The 26643-nt window shown below is 58.0% G+C and overlaps 2 protein-coding genes across 6 annotated transcripts; one reads left to right on the top strand and one right to left on the bottom strand.

Annotated features, from left to right (window-relative positions):
• ZBTB7B (zinc finger and BTB domain containing 7B) lies at nt 1–16257 on the top strand. 5 transcript variants are annotated; one of them, XM_036272681.1, is made up of 4 exons: nt 3–17; nt 193–293; nt 11956–13130; nt 13518–16257. In XM_036272681.1, the coding sequence occupies exons 3-4, from the start codon at nt 11962–11964 to the stop codon at nt 13981–13983; spliced, it is 1635 nt and encodes a 544-aa protein (XP_036128574.1). In that variant the 5' UTR covers nt 3–17; nt 193–293; nt 11956–11961; the 3' UTR covers nt 13984–16257. The 5 variants fall into 5 exon arrangements, with proteins under 5 accessions (XP_036128577.1, XP_036128574.1, XP_036128578.1 ...); XM_036272685.1 differs by lacking the exon at nt 3–17 and adding an exon at nt 31–34; XM_036272684.1 differs by lacking the exon at nt 193–293 and having other exon boundaries at nt 1–34; nt 13518–14889.
• DCST2 (DC-STAMP domain containing 2) lies at nt 15894–26484 on the bottom strand. The gene is given in 15 exon segments (XM_036273258.1): nt 15894–16002; nt 19173–19313; nt 19418–19511; nt 19869–19996; nt 20602–20732; nt 21574–21674; nt 21809–21976; nt 22821–22985; nt 23676–23833; nt 23991–24204; nt 24659–24724; nt 25016–25213; nt 25463–25564; nt 25809–25979; nt 26141–26484. Coding segments are annotated over 15 exon segments (2289 nt in total). The 5' UTR covers nt 26484.
• Nucleotides 26485–26643: the final 159 nt, after the last annotated feature.

The raw sequence follows: 26643 nt of genomic DNA on the forward strand, positions 1-26643 counted from the left end.
AGCAAGCTGGAGGACAGGTGAGACAGCAGGACAGGTGAGGCGGGCCCTGAGGGGGGGGCGGGTGGGAGCCAGGTGAATGTACGGCTCTCGCGACCGAGGGGGGGGGGCGGGCGGCAGGAGGAGGCAGAGGGCTGCGGAGGAGGAGCCCCCCAGCAGAGAGCGGCGAGCGACTGACCGCGGCCTTCTGACCAGGACCGGAGCAGGGCCCCAAGCCCCCGGGCCTGGCGGGGGACACGCTTCTCCCCACACACTGTGCCGCAGCAGCTCCAGCCAGCGGTCCCAACGGCGGAGAGGTGAGTGTACCCCACTTTTGTCTCCCTGCTTGGGGTCCCCCAGACTCCAGACTACTGCAGTGTCCTTCGTCTGTCCTGTAAGTGGGACCCCACACACACTCACGCATGCATACTAGATTCCTACCACTCCCCTTCCCAGTGCCTTTCCAACACCCCGGCTCTTTGGAATTGATTTTAACTGGGAGAAAAGGTAGAGAAACAACTACGGCCGCTCCCAACTCGGGGTGGAGGGTCCCCAGAAACTTTCTCTGCACTTCAGGGATCAGACAGACTGGCGGCTCCGGGATGCAGAGAGGGCGAGGCGGCGCTGAGCGCTCCCACAGTGTCCTTCGTGACTTTAGGGGTAGACCCCCGACCCGACTGAGTTGAGGGAATGGAAACGCTGACGGATTCTAACTAGGACAACGCGCTCCCCCCCCCCCCCCGCGCCCCCTGGCGCTGTGGGTTGGACCCAGGCCAGTTGCATGCGGGGTGGGGGGAGCGCAGGAGGAGCGGCGGCCGGGGGGAAAGTTACCAGCTAGACTATTCGGTTTCTTACGCTTCCAGAGCCGCGCTCTCTCTCCGGTAGTGGGGCTCAGCGACAACCTCCGAGCGACATAGAACGACCCCTCCTCTCTCCGCCGTCCCTTAATTCCACTCCCTTTCTCAGGCTCTAGTCCGGCCGCCACCTTTTCAAAGCCAGCTCATGACCCTAGAACCCAAGAGCGAGGGTGGGTGACTGGGAAGGATTCTACCTCCCAGGCGCACCCCCACCGGCTCCGGCGCACCTGCCCCTACCCAGAGTGGGGGTCGCTACTGTTTTAGAGCCTACAGTAAGCGCCGCTGGGAGAGGGCTGCCAGGGGTGGGGGGCGCTGCTTTCCATTTCCAGCTTTTTCTCCTCCCACCCCACCCCAAGTCAGCAAGCGACGTGTCCCGGCCAGAGCGCGCGGGGGGGGGGGGGGGCCGGGAGTGTGGGGGGAGCAGCGTGGGCAGCGGGTTGTGCCCGGACACGTGCCTGCCCAGGCGCCCCGGTCCTGCTGGTGTTTGGAGAGAGGGCGGGTCCCCTGCCCCCCGCCCCGCACAACCCCCACGTATCAAAGGGCGGCTGAGACGTGGTGAGACCTCGGGGCGCCCTGGGGGGGGGGGGACTGGGTCCGGAGCAGGGGAGGGGCAGAGGCGCTGGTGCTAGCTGACCCACAGGAAACGAGCGCTGCTGACCTAGTTTGGGACACCGGAAGTGGGTGCTGAGGAGAGGGGGAGACCAGCAGGCTGTCCTGGCTTCCGGGCCAGGTGGAGGGCCTTCTTGAATTGACCCCTACCCTAATGCCTTAGAGACCCTTAGCTGCAGCTGGGAATGGGAATGAGTCAGCGCAGCTATTTCCCCTTCCCCCAACTTATTTCTGGAGAAGAGAGACAGTTTATCAGGGGCAGGGGGAGCCAGATTGGGCAGTGAGGGGTTAAACCAGGATGGGGACTCTCTGTTCCCTGAGGATGTATGTGTGTGTGGGGTAAAGCCTGGAGGATTATGGGGTTGCCTCTTGCTCCCCCACACACACCAACTGGTTTGGTCACCCCTGTACCTGCCTGGCACTGTTGGGAGAGCTGGCATGGAGTGGGCATCAGATTGGGAGTGGAGAGTGGGCATAAGGAGTGTTGTGCTGATCTGGAGAAGGACATATTTGTGACTGAGTTTGGGTGGTAGTGTTCCTCCTTAGTGGTGACTGGGAAGAAGGGCAGGGGGCTCCCTCTGGAGCAGCTGATGAAACAAGAAGAAATCTCTGTCAGTGCCTCCTGCTGTCCCTGGCCCCCCGGGGACCCCAGCTCCCCCAGCGTGCCTCTGTTACATGGTTGCTGTGGGCACGATGCAGCCTGCTGGCACCCCCAGACACTGTCCCTTCCCTTGGGTGCTACACCCCACAGCCTTGGCACAGGGGTCAGGAAGGGGTTAATGCCACCCAAAAGGGGCTCTGGGGAGGAAAGAAGGCAGTGCCCACTAGGCTCAGATGTCAAGGAGAGAGGCCTGCTCTAATGAGGCACTCTCATCACTACTTGGCTCTGGCTGATATGCACCCCACTGTTTGGGAGATAGGTACTGACCTCTTCCTCCTTCCCTGTGGTGCCCCCTGGCACCCAGGGCCCCCAGCTCCTCCTTGGCCTAGTGCCCGCCCCAGGAGGGCGTGGCAGGCAGCGGGGGCTGGGCTAACAATGCACCATCGGGCCCTTTGTGTGCTTGCACTTGGCACCCTGGGGAAAGATGGGGGAGGGGGGCCCAGCGGGCTTGGGGGACGGAGTGCCTCTGAGGGGACAGTGATAACTGGGGCAGAGAAGCAGAGAAAGAAGGCAGGTGGAGAGGAAAGGGAAGTAGGTCAGATAGGGTGCTAGTCCCCCATTCCAAACCAAGGCTGAAAGAAGCAGCCCCTGATTCTATGGCTGCCTAGATGGCATTATGCTTCCTGAGACATAGCCAAGGACTAGGCATTTGGGGTCAGAAGTCACTGCCTAGGGGACTGCTCAGATAGAGGAGGCCTGGCCTGGTACTGCCTCCTTCTTGGTGTCTGAGAGACCCAGTTCTGGTCTAACGCTGAAGCCCCAAGATGGTAGTGAATGGACTCCAGGCAGGGCACTGCCCTCTGATAGAAGCCTCTGGGCCTGCTTCAGGGCTTCCTGCCTCTGGCATGCTTGGTTCCCTGACCTTCTGAGAGTTAGGACTGCTCTGCCACCAGGCCTTGGGGCCTATGCCTGTTTTGGCTAAGGGCTGAAGAGGAGGGTGAGGGAGGAAGGTGGGGACAGATAGGACCCTGGCATGGGGTGTGCCTGCCCTGGCCTCTTCCCCCGCCTTCTGCTGAGTAAACTCGTGAGTAAACTTGACGTTTTGCCCGGACAGTTTGAAGTTGCCTCGCCGCCCCCCCCACCCCCAGTCCTGCCAACACACAGGCGGCCAGGCGCCAAGGCGGGCCTGGGGGACTGGGGGGAAGGGGTTAGGACTACTGTAGTCTACCATCAAGGGCTTTGGAAGGGCAAGAAAGACCCTCCCACCCAGCCAGACCCAGGTCTTGGCGAGTCTTGGTTGGGGCCTATAAGCATCTGTCCTAGAGCCTTGGGAAGCCCAAGCAAAGTGGTCTCGAAGCAAAGCCTCTGCCCAATTCTGACCTCCACTCCCACTAAGGAAAGGTACCCAGCTGCCATCTGGCTCCTAAGTGCCCACCTTTCATGTTGAGGCTTCCTGGCACGGGGGGGAAGCTCCCTTAGCAAATACCACAGGGAAACCAGAGAACGCTACCCTCTTCATTCTGTCCCACAGCCCAAGGTGGGTGGGAGGCTGGTGCCCTTAGATCTCAGCCCTCTCTTCAATGAAGCCTCCTAGCTGCCACGGCCTCAACCCTGGAGGATAGGCCCTGGAGGACAGCATCCTCATTTGCCAGCACGATTCCTTGACTTCACACCTGAGCCTGACCCCACACATACCTCACTCTACCAAACTCCCGAACTCCCCTTGAGCCTGTCCCTTATCTCCCCCAGCCCCTTCCTCTGCCTACTAGCATCCCAGAAGCAAATCAGCCTTCAGAGCTCCCTAGCCAACAAACACCTGTGCCAGATCCAGGGTTAGGGTGCCCCAAATAAAAAAGCGCTGGTGACAGGCAGACTTAGCCAGTGACCCCCCCCAATACAACAATTTGCTATCATTTGACATAACTAATTCCTCTTATGCCTCCTCAGGCCACCAGAATGACAGGGGAAAATGCCTTCCCAGTCCCTGCCAGGCCTCGGAGTGGGGCTCCACCAAGCCCTTGCTTTCGACCTCATGTCTCTGGCTTTGATTTCCTTCCTGTTTCCACTGCACCCCCCCCCCAACTCCTCCCCACCCATATGCCCCTTTCAACAGACATCCTCTCTTCCTTCCTTCCTCCTTTCCTCCTCCTTTGCCTAGGAGCAGGGGTTCTCTCCCCTCACCATGGACCTCCTAACCTTTTAGCTCTTCTAAACACAGTCCCCTTGGAGATTTATGACCAGGTCCTCTGCTCTGCCCTCCCTACCCCATCAGCAAGGCTCTGGGGAAGAGAAGAAAGAGCACATGGCTTCTCGAGGGAACTACAACTCCCAAGGTACATGCAAAGCAATTGTAGTGCACACTGGGAGTTGTAGTCCTTGAACTCTCTATTTGGTTAAATTTGGAAATATTTCTGGATGGGAGTAAAAACCAGGATTGGGATGGATTGGAATGTGGGATGGGTACCCTCGTCATCCCTTCCACCTGGTTCTTGTCATCCTGTTCCCCTGTGACACCATGTACCCATGATTGACATCCATCTCCCCTGCTGAGACATACTACCCATTGTCACTATAGAGCCCCACCCAAGAGATGCCCACACCCTGCCCTGCTGCCCCTGGCAAGGGTGAAATGGAGGGGCCCCATGGACTCCTTCCCTGTCCCCTGCCCTCTAGGCTGATTCCCTCCTTTATGGGGATCAAAGGGCAGACAGCAGCCCCACCCCACTCCCTCTTAGGCTTCTGGCATTAAGGCTGTCAGGAATTGCAGGGACTTTGGTGCCCAAGCAAATGCCTGGGCAGGGGGAATGCTGGGAGGCTGGTGTCTGGTGGCAGGGAGAGACACTGACCCCCACCTTGGGGAATGGAGTTGTCAGTGACTGTTCATCAGACTGTCCATAGCCTCCTGGGCTCTCTGTGCAGGCCCTGACCCATGGGCTGCCTCTGGAGGAGACTGCATGAGAACAGGGTCTTGGGCCTTATCTGTAGGACCTAGGGGCCTCGGCCCGCCTGGCTGGCACCAAGGCACAGGGGTGACCCTCCCCCACCCCTGGCCCACAGTTGGCATGGGGCGCTGGGAGCAGGGGGGTAGGAGGGAGAGAGGGCACGACTGCCAGCATCCTGGTGGGTAGGTGCCAACCGGGACGGGAGCTGGTGAGGGGCAGCAGGCCAGCGGCATTGAGCCAGCAGCTGTTGGGGGGAAAGGGGAAGGGATATTTTGGGGGACATTTTTGTGGTCCCCCCCAGCCCAGCAGGACTTGGGATGGCCTGGTGTGTGGAAAACGCTAGGGTGCCCTTCATTCCAGGAATGAGAGACCTCTAGAGTTGTTTAAGTGGGACTTAGTGGCCCACCAGTCTCTGGGCTCAGAGCCTTCCTGAGTTGCCCCTCAGGCCCAGGCGGGTCCCACCCAACCGGCCAGGGTGGCAGCAGCTTGCTTGCGCAAGGGGTGGGGCTAGGCGTGCTTCCCAGCAGATGCCCCCTCTCAGCTCCTTCCTCTTTCGGTGCCCACAGCTCCCCCCATCTGCCCACCCCCCACAAACCCGTTCTCTCCCCTGGATACCCCTGGCCATTGGGGGCTGGCACAAGTGCTGCCCCCTGGCCTGGTTGGCAGGGGCTGGTGCCCGAGCAAGGAACTGTGGTATGTGAGTGGGTTTGGGGTGAGGCATGGGGAGGGCGGGGTGCTGCCTTGCCCAGCCCCTAAGGGCCCCAGCCCAGTATAGGGTGGAGAGAATTCGGCCAGCTCCCTAGGGGTCTGAGGGGCCTACTAGGGGTCTGAAGAGACTCCTTGTGGTCCCCGATCACACAACATGCCCCTAGGGGCTGGGACCTGGGCACCTGTCACCCTGGCACTGACTGTCCAGGGTTCCCCTCCTCCCTCTTCTAGCCACTGCCACCTCCTGTCCCCTCCCCTCCCTTCTTCCTTCTCCTGGTCCCACCTCCAGCAGCCTCTCCCATTGCTCCTCCTCACCTCTGTCCTCCTGGACTGTCCTAGCTCCTACCTTTCCTCCTGCTCACCTTTTTCCCCTTTTAGGACTAAGGACAGGCGGGGGTGGGTACAGCTGGGGCTTTGGGCACCACAGGCAGAGACTCTAGGCTGTCTCCCACGCTACCAGCCCTCTGGTAACCCCTCCCTCCAAGCTGGGGGGAGGGGGGATAGCACCCAGAGGGTTAAGGCTGTAGGGGGGAGGGGCTGGACCAGGTCGTGGGCGGCCCCTTTGCAGGAGGGAGCTGGATCGGGGAACAGCCACCCTACCTACCCCCCAGCCTGGCCCTCCCCCACCCCTCCCAACCTGCTCCCCCCAGGGGCCAAGAGGAGTTGCCGGCAAGGCCCCTCAGCGTTCAGGTGAGTAGGCCCAGCTCTGGCTTGGGAGATCAGGCCCTAGGGGAGGCTTGGAGGCCTAGAATTGGACAAGGGTCAGAGGGGGACTGAAAAACAGGCTTGGAAGAAGGTGTCTAAACTTCTCTGGGGGTTTAGGAATCTGAGGTTCTGAGGAGCTGGAGTACGGGGAAGCTTCACCGTCTAGGGGACCCAGGAGCACAGCAGAGCAGAAGAAGGGGCCTACAGGAGTCGCGGGATTGCTGCACTGGGCCAGGACAGGAGGTTGGACAGGCTGGCAGGGAGCCGGGCTCTGGGGATCGAGCTGGGGTGTCCTCTGGGGCTGGGGGGCTCAGGTTTCTGCTGTTGGCTTGGCGGGTGTGCGATTACCAGCCGGCTCAGTTACCAAGCCAGAGACACTAGGCTGGGGGTTGGGGGAGAGACACAGGCAGACCCTGGCACCTTGTGCCATCTTCTCAGGCCCTAAGGGGAGCTGGCAACCCCAGGCGGACCCTGCTGGGAACCCTGATGGCCAGGGTCTGTCCAAGTGCAGAGTTGCCTGGCTCAGGATGGGCACCCTCTGGGGAAAGTCCAGCAGCTTCGGGGCTGGAAACTCTGACGGGCAGAGAAGCCTAGGTTGTCCTCCCCACCCAACCCCCACATCCGCTGTCACTGTACCCCCCCCACCCATCCTCCTCAACTGGCCCCCAAATTTTGGTCCTATGCTTCACCCAGAAGGGAGGCATGGGTACCCTAAAGTGGCCATTCCATGGCGAGACCAGGTCCTAGAGAACAAGCCAGGCTCCTTGATTTAATTCCTCTGCTCTTCTCTACACGGAGCCTGCCTGGGAAGAAGAGAAGAGATCCCTGGAGTAGGGCGAAGTAAAAAAAAGTGGGAGACCTGGAAGAGAGCTGGAAGGGAAGAGCACAGGCAGAGGCGGTTTCTAGGAGCCTCCGGACACAGATGAGGTAGAGGAGCAGTAGCCTGGCAAGGGCCGAAGGAAGGAAAGCTGAGGATGAGTGGCGGCGAGAGGACAAGGGCTGGGGAAGGCACCACGGGGCAGAGGAGGCTAAGGAAAGGGGCCAAGAGTGGAGAGTGGCTGATGGGCAGGGGCCCCCCAAGGTAAAGTGAGGAAGGCCGGGGAAGATGGAGGTGTCCCCATTCCTTCCTCCGCCATCTTTTATGTCCCTCATAGCACCCTGATAGGGGCTGAGAAGCTGTGGGCTAGGGCTGGTGTCATGGAAAAGAAAATGCAAGGGAACACTGAGGTCTCCCTCATGTCAGGAGTTGACGCACCAGAAATTGGGGATTTTGAGGGAGGAGAAGCTTAACCCCCACAGCACCGGGAAGCAGCCAGCTCCCCTTGCCTCCTTCCCCCTTCGTGGCTTGCGGTCTCTCTTCCCCGCCTAGGCCCCCAGGAAGTGTGAGTGCTGGGGGTGGTGAGGTTAGGAGGGGGGAAGCAGCCTATGGGGGATGGGGAAGTCTTGCACTGGCTTTGGAGGGGCTAGGGTGGGGAAAGAAGGGCTCTGTAAAGGCCTTGGACAGTCCTGGGCCTTTCTTGCGAAGCCCTTCCAGCACACCAGGGGGTTCACCTCAGCCCCTCACCCTGCCTTCCCAATGAGGCAGTCCAGATGCTTCAGCCCCTGGGCCCCAGAGGCCCTGGGAAGGGGTGGGAGAAGCTGGGGAACTAGGATTCCTGGGTCCCTGAGGACTTTGGACTAGCTGTCCTATTTCCCCAACCCCCTGGTCCAGCCACAGGCCAAAGCCCTTGGCTTCGTGCAAACTTAGCTCCAAAAAAACAGGAAGAGAACCTGAGGCTGGAGTTGGGGTGGGAGTTGAGGGATAGCAAGGAGAAAGAAGTAAGGGGGAGGGGTGGCTGGCGCCAAGGTCCCAGGAAGAGCTCTAGGTCTCTCCATCACCCCTGACAGGAGGATGTCACAGCCGGTCCTCATCCTCCCTCACCCAAAGCTGCTGCACCTGGAGAAGCCTGACCAGGCTCCCTGGCAGAGCTTGGAGGTGGGGGCCTTGGAGCAGTGGGGGGGGGGGGGGCTCTGTGTGCCTGTGTCTCAGGCCCATATCTATTTTCTCCACTGCTAATCCTGGTTCCGCCTGCTGCCCCCCACACTAAGCCTCACTCCCCTAATCCCCAGGGTGTGGGGAAGGGGGGCCAGCTTTACTCAGCTGCCCTGTTCAGGGCCTCGGATCCCTGCTCTTCAGCTGGCTTGAGCCAGCAATGTTGGCCCTGGTGCCCCCATCCCTGCACTGGACACTGCCCGAGGTCAGCCCTGGAAAGAGTTCTGGCCTCCTTTTCATTCCCAAGCCCTTTCCCTTTTCACTGCCCTCTACCTTTTGGTTCTTGGTAGTGGGCACACCCTGGCAGGTGCCCTTGGGCACTGAGGGGTAGGCAGTAGGGGCTCCCACCTTTCTCACCCCAAAGTCTTTCCCCCACCAACGATGGGGCAGGCTTGACTCAGGGCCCAGTTTCAAGAGAGCTGCCCACTGGCTTGGCCGGTCTAGCAGGCCTGACAGTGAGGGGAGCCTGGGGGGGTGGCGGGAAAGGGGGGAGTGATGGGGCGGGGCCCCCAGTTCTTCCCCCTACCAGGCAAACAGACCAAACAGACCTCACCTGGTTCCCTGGCACAGCTGCCCCCCCAACCACCACACGCCCATGCCCACAAGGTCTTAGCAAGAGGGGGCATGCCAGGCTGGGTGGGGATGGGCCGCCCTCATGGGGCGTCAGGGGACTGGGCCCTCTGGATGCAGAGGTGGGAAGGGTGCCCAAGATGGGGTGGGCATCCTGGCACCAGTGCTCCACCCTGGCAGAAAGGAAGGGGAGGCCTCCACCCCACCCACCCCTCCCAGATGGGACTAGGAGTGCCCCCTTGGCCTGTTTGGCACCAGCATAGTTCCAGGTGGCACCTAAGTTGGCATGGGTGCCAGAGCCCTGGGTAAGGGCTGGGGGAGTTTCCCAGAAGCTAGAGAACCATATGAATACCTGCCCTTCCCACGTGTGTCCTCTGCCTCTCCATTCCTTCATTGCTACCTGGTGGCCGTGGGCATTGGAGTTGGACCTAAGGGGTTAAATACCCACCCTTACCCAAACCAGGTGTGAGTTGTGTAGTGTACCAGCCTGAGCTTCTGACCTGACAGCAGGGTCAGCCAATCAGTGCTCCTGTCACACCAAGCTACCATGGAGACTGGCCTTGGGGTGGGAGAAAGGAGGCAGACTTAGCAGCAGGAATGGGTGGGGTGGGGAGGGAAAGGGGAGTGGGATGAGAGGAGCCACGTGCATATGGGTGTCCAGCTCCTGGCCAATGGACAGTGAGGACAGCCCCACCCATCCCCCTCTGGAAGGACAGGATCTGCTTGGGCCCAGGAGGGTGCCCACTACTGCTTAAGTGGCCACTGCTGTTGCTGCCCACTGGATTTTTGTTTGTTCCTGAGTCCTGGAGCAATTTGCCACTTGTACTATTTGTAATGTACAGGCAGGAGAATCAAAGGGAACTGGGAGTGCTCCCACATTGCTTGGCCCCCAGGGAAAGAAGTGATTTGGGGACTTAAGGTGGGAATGGGTGGACTGTTCTAAGGCCACTTAGGTGTGGCTTATAAGCCAAGATAGACACGTGGGTGCTGCTCACTCAAGGCTTCCATGAGGAGTCTTGGCATTGCCGTGAAGGTGTCAGGCAAGGAGGCAGGCACAGACAATGCAGTTCTTATGTCCTAAAGAGGAAATGTGTGGCCCTTGACTCCACCACCCCCCACCCCCAATACCTTTCCCCATCAGTGGCCAGGGCTGAGCAGCTATTGTGAGTGGCATAGAAAACACTAACAAAACTTCAGTGGGACTTGTCTTAAAGATCATCTAGGTCAGTCTTTAATATTACAGCTGAGAAAACAGGCCTCCTCGGGAAAGGAAGTGACTTGTCCAAGGTCATATAGTTGGTAGTAAGCTGACTCCTTGGGGGTGATTTGAGGAAGGGAGACAGACCTGTCTCCAAGTAGTTTTCCCAGCAGAGGCCATCTGTACAGTGGAATCTGCCCTCAGGCGAGGCCTTGCTTCTCCCTCCCAAGGCCAGAACATTTATTGAGCCCCTATTGTGTATCAGGCACTGTGCCATGGTTGGTCTCATTTAACCTAGTCATGACCACTCTAGGAGTCAGGTGGAATTATTTCATATTAAAGATGAGGAAGGAGGTTCAGAGATTAAATCACTCATTTAAAAGGTCACAGAGCTAATCAGCATAGAGTGAGGATTCAAACTCAAGCCTGGCTGACTCTAGAGCTCAGCTCTTTCCAGGCCCCAACTCCGTCTCCAGTTGCGCCAAACCCCCAAATGTCAGGGCTAAAGGGCTGAGCCCCTAGGGCTTCCACTCCCGCCCACTCCTTGTACAGCTGAGGGGATTAAAGTACAGGGAGAAATGACTTGTCCAAGCTCATTCAGCAAGCTAGTAGCAGAGCCAGGACCTGAAACAGATCTCCATACTTCCGGGCCAGACTCACTCTACTACCCGTTCCCCTACCTCCACCAGCCTTGGAATTGCTGGCAGCCAGCTCTGTGCCTTCTGTGGCCATACCTTGTGGGGGAAAGCTTAGAGGTTGGAAGATGGCTCTCTGGATGGGGGGAGGCTCTCCTGACTGGCCAAGAATGGGGAGGGAGAGGTGGTGGTGGTGGTGGTAGCAGAGGTGGAGAGGGGTGGGACTGGAACTTGGCCTATTGGCAGTGGGGGAGGGGCAGGGACGATGCTTATCTGTGCGGGGCAGGAAGCACCCGAGCCAGCCAGCCAGCGACACCCCAGCAAAGCACTGCTGCTCCTTGGCCCCATGGGGGAGGGAAGGATGTGGGGGGGCACGGGATGCTGGGAGCTGTGTTTCCCTTTTGGCCTCTAGAAGAGGGGATATAGAGGGGAGATGCATTTTTAGTGGTGGGGGAGGGGTGGGAGAGGAGGAGGAGGAGGGTGCTGGGAAGCTGCCTCTTCTGTTTGCATAGTATTTTACAGTGCACCAATTGCTTTAGGGACATAACTTGAGTTAAAGCACCTGACATGCCTCCAGCAGACCTTGGTCCAACGTGAATCTGAAATCTCACTGGCCTCTCGCTGGGCTGTTAGGTCTGTTACCCCACTTTTCCGATGACTGAGGCCAGCTGCCATGGGTACCCAGAGTCCTTCAGGCAGTTCTTCATAAAACCTGAATCAGGACCCAGGCATCCTCTTTCCCACTCCAGTGCCTCTTCCAAGGGGTGGGGAATGGGGCAGGTGAAGCAGATGGGTCTCCAGGCAAGGGCCAGAAAGTCAGGGTGCCTGCTCTCACAGAGGCTGACAGTGGTGAGGAACACGGACTCTGGGCCCTCTGCCTGTGTTTGAACCCCATCCTGCTTAACTTGGAAAGTCACTTCCCCTGAATTTGCCTCAGGTTCCTTGTCTGTGAAATGGATAATTGTTACTTCAGAGGGTTGTGGAAGAGTAAATGAGTGTCAAGTGCTTGCAAGAGTATCAGTGTAGTACCGTCAGTAAGCCTTGGCCGATGCTGGTATGCCTTCCCTGGATCCCCGTGCAGGGCTGAGCGCTCTTAACCTGCCCGTCTACTTGACCCTGCAGGAGAAGATGGGGAGCCCTGAGGACGACCTCATTGGGATTCCATTCCCGGACCACAGCAGTGAGCTCCTGAGCTGCCTCAACGAGCAGCGCCAGCTGGGCCACCTATGCGACCTCACCATCCGGACGCAGGGCCTTGAATACCGGACCCACCGGGCTGTGCTGGCTGCTTGCAGCCACTACTTCAAGAAGCTCTTCACTGAGGGCGGTGGTGCGGTCATGGGCGGTGGGGGTGGGGGTGGAAGCGGCGGGACAGCCCTTGCGGGAGCAGGGGCTGGTGTGTGTGAGCTGGACTTTGTGGGGCCAGAGGCTCTGGGCGCCCTGCTCGAGTTTGCCTATACAGCCACACTGACCACCAGCAGCGCCAACATGCCGGCTGTGCTCCAGGCCGCCCAGCTGCTGGAGATCCCCTGTGTCATCGCCGCCTGCATGGAGATTTTGCAGGGCAGCGGACTAGAAGCTCCTAGCCCTGACGAGGATAACTGTGAGCGAGCTCGCCAGTACCTGGAGGCCTTTGCCACTGCCACAGCCTCAGGAGTTCCCAACGGTGAAGACAGCTCACCACAGGTGCCCCTCCCACCGCCACCACCGCCACCACCACCACCTCGACCTGTTGCTCGTCGCAGCCGCAAGCCCCGAAAAGCTTTCCTGCAGACCAAGGGGGCCCGGGCGAACCACCTAGTACCTGAGGTGCCTGCAGTACCCACCCATCCTTTGACCTACGAGGAAGAGGAGGTGGCAGGCAAAGTGGGCAGCAGTGGGGGCAGTGGGCTGGGAGACAGTTACAGCCCTCCCACAGGGACTGCCTCACCCCCTGAGGGGCCCCTGAGCTATGAGCCCTATGAAGGTGAGGAAGAGGAGGAAGAGCTGGTATACCCTCCGGCCTACAGGCTGGCACAGGTCGGTGGGCCCCCGCTGTCCCCAGAGGAGCTGGGCTCAGATGAGGATGCCATCGATCCTGACCTGATGGCCTACCTAAGTTCCCTGCACCAGGATGCCCTGGCACCAGGCCTGGACAGCCAAGACAAACTGGTGCGCAAACGCCGCTCCCAGATGCCCCAGGAGTGCCCCGTCTGCCACAAGATCATCCATGGGGCAGGCAAACTACCACGGCACATGAGGACCCATACGGGCGAGAAGCCCTTTGCCTGTGAGGTCTGCGGTGTCCGCTTTACCCGGTGAGCACCAGTGGGGAGAGGCCCAGCAGGGGCCATGTCATGGGGGAGGGAGAGAGGAGTTAGTCATGAGACCTGAGGGTGGGGAGGTGGTTGGAAGGGGGGTTACCAGAGTGAGGAGAGAGACCAGGATAGGAAGACCAGGAGAAAGGGAGTCAAGAGGGATGGATTTGAGGCATGAAAGATTTGCTGTCCAAGAAGGCTTGCGGGAGACAGAATGGGTGGTAGCCGGGCCCAGCTAAGCTGAGGATATGTCTGCAGGGGTATTCTGGGGCAGTAACGGGGAAACAAGTGGTGAGGAATGGGAGTGGGACTAGGTGTGGGAATCTGGCCAGGATGAGCCAAAGACCCCATCCTGAACATCCCTCTCCCTCACTCCTGCCTGTGCAGGAATGACAAGCTGAAGATCCACATGAGGAAGCACACTGGAGAGCGCCCCTACTCGTGCCCGCACTGCCCCGCCCGCTTCCTGCACAGCTACGACCTCAAGAACCACATGCACCTGCACACGGGGGACCGGCCCTATGAGTGCCACCTGTGCCACAAGGCCTTTGCCAAGGAGGACCACCTGCAGCGCCACCTCAAGGGCCAGAACTGCCTGGAAGTGCGCACCCGGCGGCGCCGCAAGGACGATGCACCACCCCACTACCCACCACCCTCTGCCACCACCCCATCCTCTGCTGGCCTCGACCTCTCCAATGGCCACTTGGACACCTTCCGCCTCTCTCTGGCCCGATTCTGGGAGCAGTCAGCCCCAACTGGGCCCCCAGTCTCCACTCCGGGGCCCCCTGATGAGGAGGAGGAGGAGGGGGCACCCACCACTCCTCAGGCGGAAGGTGCCATGGAGTCCTCTTAAAGAGGGTTGAGTGGCCAGGCTGGAGCAGCACAGAGTGGGGCCACCCATGCCAAGCAGTGGGAGCCTCCAGGACAGATAGAGCTGGGGTCAGAGCACTGAGCTTCCGGCATCAGAAATCATCCCCTTTTCCCCAGAGCCCTCATTCCAGTTCCAAGCTGAGAAGGTTTGGGAGCAAAAGCTCCCCAGATTGGGGTGATCTCCCAAGGAGTGATCCATATAGTATGTATATATTTACAGCTCTATTGTAAAGGTGAGGTCCCTGTCCCCAGCTGTGCCTGGGGAGTAGAAGCAATAATGTATTTCTGATTTGTGGGGTTCCTCTTAAGCTATGCGGGTTTCTAGGGGGTGGGGGGCTTGGGACCAAAGCCTTGCCCTGCTCCCATGCCCCTTGGGGCTTTGTCTGTGTAAGGGGGTGAAGGACTGCCCCTCCCTTCCTAGACCCCTCCCTCCTAGTTTCTGTTCCCTTTTCCTGGCAGTGCAAAGGGGGGCGGCAAAAGAAGGGGAGATGGGGGAAAGCAAGGTAGAAGCTTAAAAGACGGGGGAGGGGGGGACTGGGCCTGTAAGGAAGGAGCCATCCGAGTCCCCCTCCGCCCTGCTCCCAGCGCTGAGTCATGGGGTCCTGGAGAAGAAGGGGGCGGGGTGGCCTGATTGGCTCGCCTGGCCCTGGGGGCAGCGGGAAGGGCCCGCCCAGCGAGGGGTGCTGCTCCGCAGATCCCAGTCCTCCCCTCCCCTCCCGCGTCCTCGGGCAGGGAATGTCTTGTTCCCGCCGCTCCCTCCCCGGGGCCAGAGGGCAGGGCGGGCCGGGCTGTGTCCTACCCTCTTCTCCTCCTCCCCACCTCCTCCCCGCCCAGGTGCGAGCCGCTGCCGCCCCTGACTCACGCCGCCCCCGGGCTGGCGCGGCGCTGGGTGTGGGCCGGGGTGACGGCTTCGGGGAGCCTGCGGAGAGCGGGCGAGCCGGCGCCATCTGGCGGCCGTGCCCTCGCGGGCGAGCGCCCCCGGCGGCCGCTTTCCTTCCTCACCTCGACCATGCGGCTGGCGCGCCGCCCTTCCCGAGGCAGGGCTAATCACTTCTTGCTGGGCCGCGGGAAAGCGGGCTGTGGAGCTGTGGGAAGGGAGGCCCTTCCCCGAACCCCGCCAGCCAGGCTCCCTTTGGGTCGGAGAGAAGAATCCCTCACTCTTCTAAGATGAAATCTGCCCCCTTCTGTACATAGCCTCTTCTGTTGGTCTTGTTGAAATCTAGTTTCAGATTTTTAACTACCCGATTCTGCTGGGGGTGGGGTATCTCCCCTCCCCTTCCTCGCTGGGTGCTGGACCCCCGTTTCGGCCTGGGCTGTGCCTTGCACTATTTTAACCCCCTGGCCTGGCGGCCCCTCCCCCTCCTTAAAAGGGGCAGGTTCAGGGGCCAGGTGCTCTCCCTCCCATGCACCCCCATGCCCATTTGCACAGCTGCCCAGGTACCCCTAATGGGGGGGGTCACAGGGAGAGGGGTAGTGGGACCAGTCCCTGTATCTATTTAAAAAGTGATGATGTAATATATTGGGGTGGGGGAGGTCGGGTTGCCTTGGGCCTCATCTTAGCATTTCAGGTGATAGGGGAACCCAAGCTTGGGGAGACCTGGGGCCTATCCCCAGGGAGTGAGGACAATGTGGCCTCCCCCCTCCCTCCTTGCGGCTTCTCCACTCAGTGCCTTAGTGGGGGAGGCGACCCCCCTCTCCTGTTCCCTTCCCCTCCCCTTATTTCCCACCTCTGGTGTAAGTGACAGGAAGAAATAATAATAATTTAAGATTCACACTGTCCACCTTTGGTTCCTTTATTTTGGGGTTGGTGGGAGGAATCAGGAAGAGAGGGAGATGAGAGACAAGGCCTGGAGTTCCAAAGCTGGGGAGTGGCTGCTTTGGGGACAGAGGACTTCAGAGGTGGTCACTGGGGCTGAGAGGGCTTGAGAATGCTAACAGTTGGAGCTCAGGTAGGGGCTATGGCCTGTGCTTCCTCTGTCAAGGGCTTTCCTCATCCAGGTCACTAGTGAGGTAAGAAAGGGGGTGGCCCAGTTTGTCACCAACATTCTCTTCTCACAGGTACATTCCTGCCCCTGTCCCATGTATTCAGATTTGCCTCCTGTTATGCACCAGCCCCCGCTGCTCTTGCAGGCACCCAGGCACACCAGCCCACAGCTGTGGACATCTGATTTCAGGCTGATGCTGAGGACCCGCGGGCAATGACTTGCCCAAGGTCACATGTCTAGTGAGGGCAGAACCAGTAATAACCTCATGATAATACCTGCTCAAGGCTCAAGCTGCCCCTCTCTGGCCACTCAGCTTTTAACTTCCCTGGGCCCTCTGGAGCCTCTAGAAATAAAGTTTCTCTTCCCCTTCAACCTCTCCTCTCAACACTACCCCCAACCTCCTTCACATAGAATGTGCCCACTGGACATCTCCCAAGTGGAGGCTGCTTATCTCTCAAACCCCACGGGCCAATGGCATTTTTGCAAAACCCCTGACTGTCATGGCAGCCACACAGCTTGAGCTTGGCTGTCCCCCCAGGCCTCCCAGATGCCCTGCCACACCTTTTCAAGGTGCTGTCTCAGACTAACTGCTTGTGTGGCCCAGCAGCCTCCTCAATGGAGGACTCATCCAACTCTGGCCTCTCAATCTTTCACCTTGCCCTAATGACCTTCACCTCTGCTCCCACTCGGGCATCTCCCTCAACTTTGGCCAATCACTGGAATTATCCCAGATTTCTTCCTTAACTATGGCTCATCCCTTCTGTCCTTCCTGGCAACTGTTCCTGCTCTAACACATCCTGACCTGGACCCTGGACTTCCCCTGAGGTCTCAGGCCCTTCTCTTCCCCAAGACCAGTCATCTCAGACACTTTTTCTGAAGAGACCTCAATTCTCTCCCCATCTTGTCTTTCCCCTGACCCACCCAGAAAAAGTCGTCAACCTTTGAACCCTGTTCATGACCACATTTGCCCTGACCAGGTAGTTCACTTGGTTAGGGTGTCATCCCAATATGCCAAGGTTGTGGGTTTGATTCCTGGTCAGGGCACATACAAAAACCAACCAATGAATGCATAAATAAGTGCAACAACAAATTGATCTCCTTCTCAAATCAATCAATAAAAATTCAAAACAAAAAAAAAAACACACATACCCCTGGCCGGTTTGGCTCAGCAGTTAGAGCATTGGCCCGCAGACCAGAGTCCCGGGTTCAATTCCATCAGGGGCACGTACCTCAGTTGTGGTTCAGTCCCCAGCCCTGGTCGGATCGTGAGGGAGGCAACCAGTCAATTTGTTTCTCTCACGTCGGTGTTTCTTTCGCGCTCTCTCTCCCTCCCTCCCACTCTGTCTGAAAATAAATGGAAAAATATCCTTGGGTGAGGATTTTAAAAAAACAAACAAACACATAACCAAGCACACCGATCAGTCATTACAGGTTATGGTTTTCAACATCTTTTGGGCCTTTAACGCTACCTGGAAATTCCTTAACCTCCCCTCTCGGCTTCTTTGCACATTCCCCAAGGCCAGTATTTCACCCTCCACCACCATGAAACCTCTTTTCCACTCCCAGCGCCCCTTTGCTCTCAGCAGCCACCCTTGCCTTCTACTCCCCACCCTGTCCACCTGGCCCCTGATCCATCTCTGCGACAGTCCTCTCTCTCCAATGCTTTCTTTTCCTCCTAAATACTCAGGTCTCCCTATCCTTGGATAAAGAAAAATCCTTCCGTGCTGGGTCCCCTTCAAGCTACTCTTTTGTCATGTGATGCTAACTCCCCCTTCTTTGCCATCAAGCTTCCTTTTTTAATTACAGCAGTGATGTTTTTAAACATCTTGTAAAATGATGTGGAGCCTTGAACCCTATTTCTGATTCTCACTTTTGGCCAATCCTATACCAGTCACCCCTCAACCAATTATGATCTGATTTGGGCCTTCCTGGTGCCATGAAAAATGTTTCCACTAGTCCCTCCAGTGATCTCTCAACCACCAAATCCAATGGCCAGTCTTCAGTCCTCATCCTACGTGATCATCTCACAGCATTTTATATGCTTGGTTCTCTCATATTCTTGACCCTTCTCCTCCTTGGTTTGTGATTGAGCCCCTCGGGGTTCTGTTCCTGTCCCTTTCTCTCCTGCCATGCCCTCTGCCAGGATAAGCTAGCTCATCCTCCTTACAGTCAACAACTTCCAAAATACACTTCCGACCCTGAGCCCTGCCCTCTTGGGCCTCTCCAGTTGGATTCCCTATAGATACCTCAAAGGTCTCAAACTGCACTGTTCCTCTTTCCCCAGACCGGTCCCTCCTCCTGCCTTAGCACCTGCGCCGTCCCAGGCATGAGCTCCAGTCTCTCTCAGCACCTCAGTCCTCAGCACCAACTTCTGAACTAAGACAGCCTCCTCTCTGCCTTTTTAGCTTATTGTCCTAAAAGACAAATATGAACATGTCACTTTCTGACCAATAACCTTCAGATACGTCATGCCTTCTCCCATCTCTCCCCATTCTTGAATTCCAGCCTCCTCTCCCAACATTCTCTGAGATTTCCACCCAGACACACACACACCCTCCCTTAGGCTGTCCCCTCCTAAGTGTCTCACATTCTCCAGACTCACACAGCCCCTCCCCCGCCCCACAGTGCTTTCCTCCACTCTTCAGCCTAACACACCACTAGCTTGTCCCCAATCCCACCTCTTTTTTTTTTTTTCAAAAAATGTTTTCTTAGAAACATCGATGAGAAAAAACATTGATTGGCTGCCTTCTGCATGCCCCACACTGGGGATATGCAGGGCATGTGCCCTGACCGGGAATCGAACTGGTGACATTTTGGTGTGTGGGTTGACCAAACCTAACCACTGAGCCACACCAGCTGGGCAGTTCCGCCTCTTTTTTCACCTCTTCTCTGAAACCTTCATTCATGTATCCCCATTCCAAATTAGTTGTTCTCTGCCTGCCTGCTTCACCCCTTGAACGAGGCACTCTCCACACTGTTGTCACTTGTCCATTAGGTTCACCCCCCCCCATTCGGTGGGCTTCTCCAGGGCAGGGGGGCTGACAGAGCAAGCACTCAGCAAACCTCCATCCCTCCCCTTTTCATCTGTTTCCAGCTCTAGCAGAGGGCCAGGCACCCAGCAAGCCCTTTGTAAAAGTGACAGAACGTACTCAGGCCTCCCAGGCCCCAGCTCCTGCTTTCTGCTCACCTGTACTCAGAGCTGGACGTCGATGACAGGGTCCTGCCTAGTGCTTCCTGCAGCCGTTGCCGCAGTAACCCCTCCTGCGCAGGGTCCTTTCTTCGGGCTGCAGCCAACCATAGCCGGGGGCCTTCCTCATCACTGGAGTCCCTGGAGAAGCCTCCCATCTCAGTAGCCTACAGAGGTCCTGGGGGAGGGATGGCTGCTCCCACTCCCCATAGACTCCAGCCCCCCATCTCGCCACCGAGACTCACAGCTCCAGGTCCAGCTCTCCCTGGTAGGAGAGCGGAGATGCGCACACTGAGCAGGTGTTGTCCAGGTGGTGGAAGCAGGTGAGGCAGAAGAGACCTGGAGGGGCCAGGAGGGAAGGTAAACTTGAGCTTGCCCACCTACCCACTGTGCTCCCTGACTTCCTCCCCTGCCCCACCACTGGGTCACCGTCCTTGTCAAGCAGCGCACGCTAGGAAATTGCTGCAATGCCACTGGCATATAAATTCTGCTCACACAGGGGAGATGTAAGGCAAACGCGGGGAGAGTGAGCTACCTGAGGCTTCTATGTAAATGAGAAGAACGAGCAGAGTAATGAAGGGAGGAATACAAAAGGTGAGGTACAGGAGGAGTCCCTAAATGAAGGACCACAGCTGATTGTCATATGCAAATGTCGTGAGTCCCAGCAGGGAGAGGCACACTGTCCAGGGATCTCACCTCGGCAGGCTGGGGTACTGCAGGACACAAAGTTCTCTGTGGCCCCCTCGTCCTGGGGTTGTCCACAGCCCAGGCAGTAGGCCTGCTGCCGCCAAAAGTGGTTGATAAATGGAGCCAGACAGAAGCACCTGAGGAGAGGGGTCCCAGACCCTAAGCAGGCAGCCAGCCTAACTGTCCACCTCTCCAGCACCACCCTCTAAACCAAGGGTAGGTCTTCCTACAAGCTAACCTTCATCCCTTTGACTGTAGCAACAACCCCTCCGTTTCCTGTCCTCCTTTTCCCTTCACTTCCCAACTCTAAGAATGCTCGTCTTTCATCCTGCCTCTCAGTGCAAGACTGGCATGGAGCAGGCATCCTCTTCAACCAAACCTCTGCACACTTAGGAAGAACAGTAATCCATTCGAACCTCTGGCTTTTCTTTTTTTTTTACCCTCACTTGAGGACATTTTTCCATTTTTTGTTCAGATAGAGTAGGAGGGAGAGAGAGAGAGAGAGAAACATCGACGTGAAAGGGACACATCGACACACTGAGTGGCTGCCACCCACACAACCCAACCAGGGCCGGGGACAAACTGCAACCGAGGTACATGCCCTTAGCAGGAACCGAACCCGGGTCTCTCTAGACCGCAGGTCGATGCTCTAACCGCTGAGCCAAACCGGCCAAGGCCGAACCTCTGGCTTTTTTTCTGTCCCTTCTAGCCCCACTCCTATAAGGAAGGACAGTGGGCTCACCGCCTGGCCAGCACCTGGAGGATGCTCACGTGGCCCTGGTCAGCCGCCCGCCGCCTCACTGCTCGGTGCAGGGCAGCCAACAGGTTGGTTCGGCGGCTCAGGAGTAGGTTGTAGAGGTAGGAGATCCTCTCCTGGTGGAGGGCAGGTCAGGAATGGGGTTCCCTTTATCCTGTTTCATCTGCCTGGCATGCCCTCTGCACCCTTCCCCACCCCCCCCTTTCCTTCTACCCAACGCCTTGGCTCAAGAGCCCCTTCCTCCGAAAATTCTTCCAGGCTCCCCCAGGCAGATACCACGCCCTCCTCTGAGTTTCCATAGCAATTTATTTATTTTTAAAAAGTTTTTTTCTTTATTAATATTTAGAGAGAGAGAAAGAGATAGAAACATCTATGAGAGAGAACATCAATTGGCCGCCTCCTGCATGCCCCCTACTGGGGATCGGGCCCACAACCTGGGCATGTGCCCTGACCGGGAATCGAACCAGCGATCTCCTGGTCCATGGGTCGACGCTCAACCACTGAGCCACACCAGCCAGGCCAATTTATTTATTTTTTAATAAAAGCACTTGTTTACTTGCAATGTCCTGTTAAGAGCCTGTCTGGCCTGCCTGGAGACTGTGAGCTCCAGACTATCTGGTTCACCGTGGCCTCCTCGAGGGCTGGCATACAGTATATGCTCAGTGATTTGGAAACGAGCAAATGGCGAGTTTCCACTCACACCTCCACATGCCCACACACCCCTTCTCCCACAGTTTAACAGCATGTTGGAGGCAAGCTCCGCCTCAGGAAGCCCTGCCCAAGAGGCCCTATTTCTCCCAGCCCCAGCAGGCGTCCAGAGACCTTCAGTCTAGGTCATTTGCTTAGGGTTCAACCGGAGGAGATAGAGCTGTTGAAGGACTCAAGCTCCCCAAAACCAAGATAGCCATGAGCTTAGCCCCCTGAGGAGGGGGCAGGGACTGGCTGTGGGCCCCTCACCTGCTCCCGGGATGGATAGTAGGAAGCACAGATGACCCGCCGCAGACGACTGACGTGGCTTCCAAACAGGGTGACGAAGAAGCATAGTCCATACATGATGCCTGGGGGCACAGCGGGCACAGTAGCCACTGCCGGTGGTGCAGTTGCCAGCCATATACAGCACCCTCAGCAGTCTGCACCCTTCATGCCCTGAGTGGGGTCCATTTCCCCAGTGCCCTTGGGGTGTGGTTGTTACCAATGACTATATAACCAGTGGTGTTGGGCTCCGAGGGATGCAGGCGACAGCGCCGTGACAAGACCGTGATGTTGCCTTGCTGCAGGACATCAAATGCTGACACCAGGTCACGGTAAATCTTCCCAGTATAGCCACTGCCTTCCACAGTTATGGATACTAACACAGGGCCTGGCACAAAGACACTGTGTGAGGTCTACTGTGGCAGCTGCCACTCCCCCATACAGCAAAAGCCACACCTTCTGGAGGGTGGCAAGTGGACCAGTGCAGGTCTCAGGGATGGCCTGTCACCCTCAGCCAGTGGCCTCTGATGCCCCTGGCACCTGGAACTGGCTCCATGGTGCAGAGCTGGCTGGCACGGTGCCTGGTCTGCCTGCCCAGGCCACCAGATCTGAAATGACCTTAATGGTCAGTGAGTCCATCTCTCACCTACACTGCTGCCCAGAAGCATTTGACTTGAAGTATTAGCTAAGCACTGACTATGTGGCAGGCATGGACTGAGTGCTTTATTGATTGTTTGGGGTGGGGGTTTTTTTGTTTTGTTTTTTGTTGTTTTTGTTGCTCCTCTGGTGCACAGGATTGTAGTCCATGGTTTTCGGCACACTCAGTCCATGGTCTGCCAGGCAGTCCACACACTGGTCTCATTTACTCCTCAGAGTGACTTAGGGAGGTTGCTGCCATCATCATCACATTGTTCAGACTCTGAGGAAGCTGACGCTCTGGGAGGTTAAACAGCTTGCTCAAGGTCACCACCTGGTAAAGGGCAGAGCTGGGATTTGAACCCAGGTCATCTGACTCTAGAACTTGTGGTTTTAACTACTCTGTTATGGTGTAACCTTGACCTGGACACAGGTCTTACCAGGCAGAGGACAGAGCTGGAAGAAGAGCAAAGTCAGAAGCTGGTGAGTAACAGTGATGGGGGACACTCAGGCAGCCCCCCAGGATGGGGACAGTGGGGAGGACGCAGGAGCAGGCCAAAGGGCGCTGAGCTGGGCAGGGGGGTTCAGGTGCTCACTGCGGGCCACAATCTCCCCCTGCAGCTGGTGCCGGGCCAGGTCCAGCACCCAGAAGACAGCGTAGTCCAGGAAGATCAGGAGCAGCGTGAGGAGGAGGTGCCGAATAAGTTGTAAGATTGGCGGGATGGAGAAGATCTGCTCCTTCCGGGACAGGAAGATGGAGCCTGAGGAGGGAAGGAGTGGTCAGAAGGATGCTCCTCAGTTCTCTCACCAGCAGACTCCAGAGCCTGGAGGGCTCTCTCTCTCGGAGAGGCCTCTTGCCCTTGATCAAGGGGGGCCTGTGTGTCATCGGCAAGGTGCGGTAGCTGTGAAGACCACTGGGCAGAGTGGGAAGCACTCTTCAAGGTCAGGGGCTCCAGAGCTAGAAGTGGAGGTCTAAATTCTGCACCTAGGCCGGGGGGCTCATTTCCAGGCTCTAGGAACCCTCCCTCCTGGGGCAACACTGATTCTCACACTGACTCCCTGCTTCAAGGCAGCCCCATAAGCCGCATCTCCTGTATCACTGCATTCACACTTCCTGCCCACCCCAAAGCCTTCCCAACTTCGCTTCCCTGGCTCCACATCTACTTCTCGTCTCTCCTTCCCTCTGTCCTGACATCCAGGTGTTCCTAGAAGCATCTTCTGCCCCTTCTCTGTATGCTGGGAGGGGCCCTACTTTCCCCTTTCACACTGAGGGCTCCCCAAGGACAGAGCAGTGTCTCCCTGAGCCTGAAACTGCCTTGAGCCCTCTCCCCACCCTGGCCCTGCCCCAAACCCAGCCTGGGCATGGGGTTTAGGTTTGAGCAGAGGGGTTGGGGAAGCCCTGGCCTATCTCAGGGTCTCTGTCTCCCAGTCCTGGTCCTCAAGGCCCTCACCCGGCTTGATATAGTGTCTGGCCTCATGGGCAGTGAGTGGCAGCACTGTGGGCAGGCCCGCCTTGGAGCGGACAGCTTCCATGCGCAGGAATCGGCTGGTGATATAGATGTTGTCATAGCTGTCCCAGTTCAGGTAACCGTACCGGTAAAATAGGGCTCTGGGGGAGCACATGACAGGCTCCTCAGCACCCCTGACCAGACCGTACAGGGCACCAAGCTCTCCATCCCCCAGCGCGGAAACTCCAGCCTCCAGAACGCCAGGGGGCTGTCCCAGCCCCAGTAGCCCCGCCCTGCCCTGCCCCACCCAGCCCTCACTGGAGGTAGAGAAGCACAAGCAGCAGAGGTGTGGCATAGCCCATCAGAGCCAGGGCCTCTCGGGCTCGGTACAGCTTCATGCTCACAGCTTCGTAGAGGTCCAGAGCGACCTGGGACAGGCTCCGAGAGGCATTGAGATCCACAGAGAAGTAGTGGGTGGCTGTCACATTGAACTCAAACTCTTTACGCACCCGGTTAATCAACTTCTGCACGGCTGAAGCAGGCAGATCATGGGACAAGTGAACAAGGACAGTTAGGAAGAGACCGAGCCTGACCTGAGGGAGGGGCCTGGTACAGCTCAGGGGCCACACAGCTCACAGACCAACGGGAACCCCCAGCGTTGGACTGAGGAAGGGACAAAGCCGCCACAAGCTGTGCCATCGCCCCGTGAGCTCGGCTCCAGCATTCAGTCTCCACAGCGACCTGCCAGGGGTGGGAGGCCCTGGTTCTCCTCCTGCTCCATGGTCAAGCTTTCGTGAGACACCTCCCCTTGGCTGGTCCTTAATTTCCTGATCTGTGCAGCACAGACACTGAGCCAGGTGACTTCTGAGGTCCTTTCCTGCTCTTTCATTCTCATCCATGCACGGGCAGCACCTGGGCTGGCAAGGGCCATACTGAGATGGGGGAAGGAGACCTCCCAGGAGGCAGGGCTCAGAGGGGTCACTCACGGGTGCCCATGGTCTTGCGCAAGAAGGGTTGGACGTACTTGGGGATGATGCAGAACACCTGGACCACTGAGAGCCAGAGAAGGAGTGTCAGGAGGGCAGAGATTCGGCCTGCCTCTCCTACCTCCCGAGAATTTGTTCTCACAGGGTCTTCTTGACCTTTTGCTTTTCCTACTGGCCTCCAAACCTTAGCTTCGCCCTATTACCTCACCCTCCCACACTGGTTTCTCACTGTCTTCCCTCCACCCCCTGCGGGGTCAGCATCCATATTGGTCCCGTATTCGTCACCCTTTATTGGTCCCCTGGGCCCACCCTCCCAACTGACCCCTCCATTTGCCAGTGAGCCCTCGGCTCTCTCACCGCTGGCAAGTCCACAGAGCACGAGCTTGAAGGGCATGAGCACGTAGCACAGGTGATAAGCCTGTGGTATGACCTTCATGCAGCTGTCCTTGGCGTCATCGAAGACCCGTGCGCACTTCAGGTAAGGGTTGCCCAGCTCTGAGTTGCACACATCTCCGATATGCAGGAGCCAATACCACACATTGCGAAGGGCCCTGGCTGGGGACAGCTGCGGGGCTGGTACTCAGGCCCGAAGACCTGCAGCATCTTCTCGGGGATTTGAGGAACACCGGGACCGCTCCCAGAGCTGGAGAGGCCTGTGGTCAGGGGCCTGGTTGTGTGGCTGCATCACTAGGGACTAGTCAGCACCCAGGAGGGGCCCAAAAATCCTGGGACAAGGGTGAGGGTGAGGAGACTGGGTGAATTTTGACCTCCCACTCAAAAAAATAGACATGCTAACGTGCTGACCTACATGCTTCACTCCATCCATGATTGACCGAAAGAACTTGCGGACGCTGTCAGCCACCACTTTGGCCTTCCGGGCAATGGCTTTAATCTTGTTCAGGGCACCTGAGAGGCCGGAGGCAGAGGCATTGTGGAGTGTCTTCCCCTGGGGGCTCCTTCTTACCGCTGTCCCTGGGGTAGGAAGTGGAGGAGGGGCTGCCACCGGGAGGTGGGAAGCCTGGCTGCCTGGGTCTTCGGTGGTGGCGAATCTGGCAGTGGAGTAGGCCAGGGAGCATGGATGAGAGGGTCTAACTGGGCACATGGAGCTTGGGGCCCTGGACCAGCAGAGGACTGACGCCAGAGGCCTTACCGACAAGGGGCTGCTTAGCTCGCTCCAGCATTTCAGCGGTCTGGTTCAGGGCCAGCTCTGCTCCACAGGCCACGGCCTCACTGGCTTGGGTGAAGTTGCGCAGAGTGTTGGCACAAGGCCCTTGCAGCACCAACCCAAAGATGGTCACCAACAGCAGTGTCCGGCCCTGCTCTGGGGAGGCAGCTCCGTCAGAACCAGCGCCCCAGCCTTGCACATGGCCGCACATCCAATCCCTTAAAGAAAACTTCAGAGTATTTTCCTCGGCCCCCGAGACCCATTCTGCCCCAGCCCCTGTCCCAGGACCTGCCCCTCCCATTGGGTGCCACGCTCACTAGAGAAGGCCTGGGGCAGCAGCAGGAAGACAGTGACTCGGACCTGGCGAGAGAATCCCATGCCCAGGCTGAGGAAGGCAGCCAGAGTCAGTGTGCCCACCAGGCAGCCCCAGGGGCTGAGCCCTTCCGCCAGCAACTCCAGGAGCCCATAGGCCGTGGCCAAGGACAAGCCCAGGCCGAAGCCCCCCAGACTTCGAACCACCGCCCGTGCCATGCTCGGCTCCTCTGCTCCCGAGGAGCGCACAACATCCTTCAGGACTTTGGACATGGCTGCTGAGACCCAATGTCTGCCTGTCTCCGGGAGACACCCAGCAGGTTCTGAAAGAGTCTTGGAATTTCTCATGGTGTTCCAAGATTCCGGGGGGCTTTTACTGTGTGTGTGTTGGAATTCTTTCCCCAGTTGGGGAAGGGTCAGGTAAATCTCTAACCCCCATCCCCATATCTCAGAGCAGAGGGAGGATCGGAAGACAGACCTCAAACAGGTGTGGGTGAGGCAGAGGTGA

Source organism: Molossus molossus, unplaced genomic scaffold, assembly GCF_014108415.1.
Source record: "Molossus molossus isolate mMolMol1 unplaced genomic scaffold, mMolMol1.p scaffold_m16_p_20, whole genome shotgun sequence".
NCBI lineage: Eukaryota > Metazoa > Chordata > Mammalia > Chiroptera > Molossidae > Molossus > Molossus molossus.